At 37.8% G+C, this 6883-nt stretch overlaps 1 protein-coding gene across 1 annotated transcript in view; it reads right to left on the bottom strand.

The window, feature by feature from the left end:
• Nucleotides 1-488: 488 nt before the first annotated feature.
• The window catches only part of LOC106871818 (CD109 antigen), a 28311-nt gene continuing 21916 nt past the window's right edge, over nucleotides 489-6883 (bottom strand). The window contains exons 9-13 of the mRNA XM_052978111.1: nucleotides 5287-5349; nucleotides 4656-4765; nucleotides 4097-4244; nucleotides 2971-3076; nucleotides 489-1205 (exon numbers count right to left, since the gene is read on the bottom strand). Of these exons, the coding sequence (XP_052834071.1) occupies nucleotides 1066-1205; nucleotides 2971-3076; nucleotides 4097-4244; nucleotides 4656-4765; nucleotides 5287-5349 (567 nt within the window). The 3' untranslated portion in view covers nucleotides 489-1065. The remainder of the gene's footprint in view (nucleotides 1206-2970; nucleotides 3077-4096; nucleotides 4245-4655; nucleotides 4766-5286; nucleotides 5350-6883) is intronic.

The raw sequence follows: 6883 nt of genomic DNA, 5'->3' as shown, positions 1-6883 counted from the left end.
CATGATGTGGAAAATATTCCATCAGCATTGCCCAAATGATGTTGGCATTGCCTTTGAGATACTCCCAAGACTTGGGTCCTGTGTTATCTGCCCACAACAAAAATCATACTCTCATCACATAACAACAATACGGCACAATTATTTCACCTCAATTGGGCCCGCTCTCTTTAACATTACACCAAAATACATGAAAGCAAGAGACAGACCTCATAAAGTTCAAGAAGTCTTTGGACAAATTCCTTCAAAAAATCCCGGATAAACCTCCTACACCTGGATATGTCTCTATAAACAATAGCTCTCTACTTGAGTGGACCATGTTGTCCAATTCTTGATTTGAATGACTTTGCTAGGTGGTGCTATTAAGTTAGACATGGCCTGGGCCAATACTGGCTGGAACCTACCAAGGAATCAAAGTAGGTGTATATATATATAGATTGTTAGAAGTGGTGTACAGATTTTATAAATTAAGAAAAAGAAAGTAGTCAGGATTTTGATAAAAACTATTTATTTAGCATTTTTGTCCCTTTTAGAGATTCATCATGAATGTTTATTTTTTTATAGAAAATTCATACGTAAGAATTAGTTGAAAAAAAAACCTGGAGTTGAATTTTTCTTGGGTTTTGGAAAGAGGATGTTTTGGTAGTGGTTATTTGAGATGTTCTTTGTCATTTAGAATTTATATGTGTGAGGCTTGGTTAGAGAGAAAAAGGACAGAAAGATAGAAAAAGGATAAAAATAAAGAAAGGTTGTTTATCTAAGACGATTGAAATTGATGGCAAGTCAAAAAGGTCAAATTTTTTATTGATTGCAATAAATTTCTTTTAGTCATTGTGTGACTGACAGACTTTTTGGTCAGTTACCATGTTACCCAGCTGTAGAAAATAGAATCTATATATAAAACATAAGGGGCAAAAGTACACAATATATAGAGCTATGTATTACTAAGTGTTTCACATCACATTTCGGTAAGAGTTCAAATTGACAGAAAATTTCCATCATCATCATGGGAGTTAAGTGTCAGTGTTTCTATCATCTGCACTGCAACCCTTCCTCACTCATCTAGAATTAATTAATTTCAGGAAAGCGATCAAAGGGTGGACGAACAGGTGGAGGAAGAGATGGAAGAGGTGGACCAATAAGTGGTGACATTTTACTTCTTTCAGTGATGAGATCTGATATTGAGTAAGTTGTCTCTGCTTTTTGGTCTAGAAATAAAAAAGAAAATATACATATATATAGTTTACTGTTCCATTATACATATGTTCAACAAAAAAAAAGCTCTCCATCCAGTGAGACGAAAAATATCGGCGACCTTACGGTATGAGTCCTAAATATCAGCCTTTTCCGTAAAAAGTGTCTTCGGCGATCTTTACCAAAGATCGGCCTTTTTTGTAACACCCGCATGATCTTCACTACGGTGTTAGGGTTAGGGTTTTAGTGTCAGGGTTACAGTTAGTGTTTAGGGTTAGGGTTAGGGTTAGGGACGGAATTCCGTAATCCTAACCCTAACCCTAAACCCTTCAAAATAAATCGTGCTCTCTGTATATCTTTCGCTTTTATGATGTCGTTTCCCTGTTTCTCTCCCCTTTTTACAGAAAAGGCCGATATTTAGGACTCATACTGTAAGATCACCAAAATATCATCTAACATACACAATTTACAAAAAAAAAACTACTGCTGTAGAGATACAATAATTTGGAAGATTTACATAACATGCCATGTATCTCCAAGCACTATTTCTGGATCAATGCATATTGTTAGATGTATTTATAAACTAGGATGCTGGTCTACAAGAAAATATGAGAAAGGAACAAGAGGAAAAACATGAAGGTCAATGCATGCAAAAGGTGGAATGAAAAATGTAGTAATAAAACCAAAATCTTTGCCCCCTTTTTCTGTCAGATATACTTTTTAGTCAGTTAAACCTCAAAATTACTGTATCTACTAATTTTTGCAAAGTTGATGTCTTACATGTTTCTCCAGACATAAATTCACATTCGTGTAAATCCTATAATAAACTAAATGAGAATCTCACTTAACCCGTGGAAGAGGTAGGCCCAGGAAGACCTGGGCTGAGGTGGTGAGGCAAGACCTTCGTACATTGGGCCTCACCGAGGCGATGACTACTGACCGAGACCTTTGGAAATGTGCTGTGCGTGAGAAGACCCGGCAAGCCAAGTAAGATTGTTGCCAGTGCCCCTGGACTGGTTCTTGTGCGGGTGGCACATGAGATGCACCATTTTGAGCGTGGCCGTTGCCAGTACCGCCTGACTGGCTCCCGTAGGATTTTCGAGCGAGATCGTTGCCAGTGCCCCTGGACTGGCTTGTGCGGGTGGCACATAAAAGACACCATTTCGAGCGTGGCCGTTTTCGTGCGGGTGACACGTAAAAGCACCCACTACACTCTCTGAGTGGTTGGCGTTAGGAAGGGCATCCAGCTGTAGAAACTCTGCCAAATTAGACTGGAGCCTGGTGTTGCCATCCGGTTTCACCAGTCCTCAGTCAAATCGTCCAACCCATGCTAGCATGGAAAGCGGACGTTAAACGATGATGATGATGATGATGATACACAAACAATCCTGTCAACCAAGCTATGGTGTTTAAAAACCAGTTAGCCAACATCCATTAGAGGATATCAAATCTATCATCTTCAAAAGAAACATTTGATAAAGCATCCCCCTACTATAACAATGCCCTAGCTAACAGTGACAAGAAGAGCATCTGGTCATAGAAAATCTATCACAATAAATTCCATCTGATCCATGTGAACATGGAAAAGTGAATGTTAAATCAATGATGATGACGACTAATGAGTGAAGTAACAATTATAATGAGTCATCAGTACACAATCTAACAGCCTATTGGCATTGAGAAGAGCTAGAAAAGAAGGTAGGACTAACAACCACACAAGATTAATGAATTAACGAGTGACATGAAGTAGTTGATTAATGACATGACAATGAGACATACCTGGTTGATAATACATGACTACTTCAGCAACTTGGGGCTTCATGTTTTCCACATTAATATCAAGGTCCATTTTCACAGGGAAGCATGATTGTTTGCCATTTGGTAACTACAATGTAATAGAAATAACAATGAAGAAGGGCCAACACATGAAATTAAAGATCAACAACCAACACATGAAATTAGGGGTCAATGAACAGCATGAAAGAAATTAGGAATCAATGACCAACACATGAAATTAGGCAACATAAGAAATTAGGGTCAATAGCCAATATGCATATAATTAGCGGTTAATAGTCAACATGTGAAATTTGGGGTCAATAGCCTACATATAAAATTAGGGGTTCATAGCCAGCACATATGAAATTAGGGGTTAATAGGTCAGCTCCAGTTTTGTACCCCCAATGATCAAAGGCATTTGTCCTGTTCCACCTCATATGATAATACGAGGTCTGATAAATAAATATCAGGACTGTTGCCATAGTAACAAAGCTAAAGCATGCAGAGTAAGACCACTTAGCACAGACTGACCGTGGACTCTGCCATACAAGCGCACTAAGTTTTGATGTTTTCGGTCACTTTTGCTGTTTACAGTAGTGCTTGGAAGGAAGGTGTGTAGTGTGTGATCGTCACATTGACCACGACAAAGTTATCATGGTGATACCTGCTCAGAGGCCTACACAAAGTTGCAGAAAGTGTATGTAGTGGAGTGTATGAGCTGTACACAAGTGTACGAGTGGTTCAGACATTTCCAAGATATCTGCAAAAATGTCGATATTAACAAACTTTCTGGGAGACCTGAAACCTGCAGAAGCGAGAAAAACATTGTAGATGTGCATGCAGCTGTGAGGGGGAAATCGTCGAACCACCATGAGTTATCAGAGGATGCGCAGATTAGTTACGGTTCAGTTCAGTCCATTATCACTGAAGATTTGGGTATGAGATGCGTGTCTGCCAAGTTTGTGCTAAAACTGCTTTCAGCTGACCAAAGAGACACTGGGGTTTGAGTTTCCCAAGGCTCTGCTCCAGCGCGGCTACAGTCTGATGACTGAAATAATCAAAAGATAAAACAATGAAAGTATGTGGTAGAGAGATATAACTAGCTGACAGTAGAAGGAGGAATACATACGGAGTCCAGATAGACAACAACTTTGTTGTCTTCCACTTCTGACCTCTTTATTAAGGAGTTGCTTGATTGATCCACTGAATTTGCAGTAAATCCAGACAGAGTGTTTATTGAAACTAATACCATTCCAGTATCTTCTTTTCCTGTGTACCTGTAATTGCAAAGAGGCCAGGTTGAAATACAATCATGAAGGGGGTTGAATGTAAAGAAGAAAAAAGAGAGAGAGAGATGCATTTTAACCCTTTAGTGTTTAAACCGGCCATATCCGCCCCAATATACTCTATATGTTTTATATTCAAACTGGCCATATCTAGCCTCTCACACCTAACCTACACTGACATTCTAAAAATAAAAACAATCATATCATTGAAACCTCAAAGCTATAACATAATGCATGATTAATTCAAAACAATTTGAGTGAAAAAGTATTATATTTAACAGAGCAATCTGAACACTAAAGGGTTAAAGTATATGTGATGGTTAAGTAAAAACAAGAACATAAAGGTATTATTAGTCAAATGCTTGAAAGGTAAAAAGGGGAGGATCTCTGATTCATACTTACTTAACACAGGCATCGTATTCAGCAGTTTCCGGAAGGGACAGCCTCTTTGACATATTGATGGACAAATAAGACTTTTTCTCCTCAGGGATCAAATTATACTGCCAGTTCACCTATCGGAAAAGACAGGACCAAAATAAATGACATAGCAAATATGGTTGTGTGTATATGTGCGTGTGTCTGATCAAATTTTTTACTTGTTTCAGTCATTGAACTGTGGCCATGCTAGAGCAATTACCTAAAAAATTAAAGTCAAATAAATTGATCTCAGGACTAAATTTTTTTGAAAATTCTATTCGGGTCTTTTGTCGAACTGTCAAATTACGGGTGACAGACTGTCAATTAAGTTTTGCAGTGGAGTTTTGAAGCTTTTAAGGGGGGACATTCAGCAAAACTGACCAGATCAGTGTAGTGCGAAGAAATGGATTTTTCATGATGATAATGTACACTGTCACCAAACTACATTAGTTTTGTCCTAGCTAATATTTTTTAATGGGATTTTCACCAAAGGGTTCTTCCCATCATCATCATCATCATCGTCATCGTCATCGTTTAGCGTCCGCTTTCCATGCTAGCAGGAGAGAGAGAGAGAGACAGAGACAGAGAGAGAGAGAGAACAAAACCAGAAGCTTACCTGAACAAGAACATAACCATTTCCAGTCACTTCAACTTTCACATACTTTGTGCTTGAAGGAAGCTGCAACAAGAACAACAACAGCATATTTAAGTGTCATGATATAAATATTACTCAATTTTTTGTATAGTGTTTGATGTTGCTTAGCCCTGAGGTAAGGCTTGATCTAGCAGGACACCTTGTTCTTATTTTTCAGCCACTATGTTGTTTTGGCATAGTTTCTACTATTATCATTATGTTGCCCCCACACCCATCCCTACACTCTAATTGCTACATTTTCCTGGGTCTGATCTTAAACTGTATCTAGGTTCAGGAGCGCCGAGTTTTCCCATTACCTTCATGATACTAGAACGAACCACTTACAAAATGGTGACTGCCATTTTTATTTGCGATGAGGAATCCATTGGTGCGACCCCCAGATTGCTATCTTGTAAGGTGTGGATTTCTATAGATGCAACACACACACACACTCACAAACTGAGCTATATATGTATAGATACTGGAACAGTGTCCTGGATATGACTTTGAACTGAATCTGGTTGTGGGGGCTGTGGTTTGGGAGTTCCAAGTTGTTTGATGACTGCAGAACCACCTCTTAGCCACTGTTGTCCCCAGATCTGCTCTTACCCCCAGTTATGGGTTAATTAACATGTCACAGAATTGCCTCCAGATGAAGGTCACTCACAGACACCTCATCCATCCAATCAGATGCATGTAGATGTGTGTACATGTGTGTATCTATGTGTGTATGTATGTATGTATGTATGTATTAGTTTATGTATATATTAATATTATCTCAGTTTAAAAAAACCTTTGACAACATAAATATGTTAATGGTTACCATGGGTAGCAAAAATTACACAAAAATCCAGGATATCACACCCGTTTAAAGAGATACCAAGTTGAAGTGATGCATTTTGAGTAGATATGAATAATAACAATAAATGGAGCAATACGCATATAAATAAAAGTTCCTTTAATTACTACACATGTTTCAAAATATATGTGTACTCTACTCCAAAGAAGTAAGAGCTACTGGAATTCCACATATATTCATCGTCAGGGAACCAACATATAGAAGCAAGACAAATGCAAAATGATGAGGTAACTTACGAGCTATAATATTATATGGCCAAGTAAGTGACCGTTAGAAGTAAGAATGCTTGTTTATATAGAGTTATAGAGGGAGAGGGCTGTAAATGTAATGCTAAAGGTTTAAATTAAATGATTAAAATGGGTGGGAAGGAGGGCAAAATGGATCACAGTAAAGCAAGCTGAAGTCGTAAACTAAAAGCTAATTAAAATGTGGAGGATGGGAGATAATCAAGAGACTTCATCATATATTAAAAAAATTTTCTCCTTAAGGAAAAAACTAATGACTTACTAATATAAAGTGAAGAAAGTAAATATAAAAATAAATACAGCATCATAGCCTAGTAATATATTATATTAATATACGGATATTAACGCAAGTAAATGGTAAAGCAAGGTACAGGATATTTAGTGGAGAAATAATAATAATAATAATAATGATGTGCATGCTTGCAAGGAGATCGGAAATACTTAGTTAAAGTTACAGATGGCACGAACAACAACC

This window comes from Octopus bimaculoides, chromosome 30 (genome assembly GCF_001194135.2).
Source record: "Octopus bimaculoides isolate UCB-OBI-ISO-001 chromosome 30, ASM119413v2, whole genome shotgun sequence".
Classification (NCBI taxonomy): Eukaryota; Metazoa; Mollusca; class Cephalopoda; order Octopoda; family Octopodidae; genus Octopus; species Octopus bimaculoides.
This window is presented reverse-complemented; position numbering and strand designations above follow the sequence as displayed.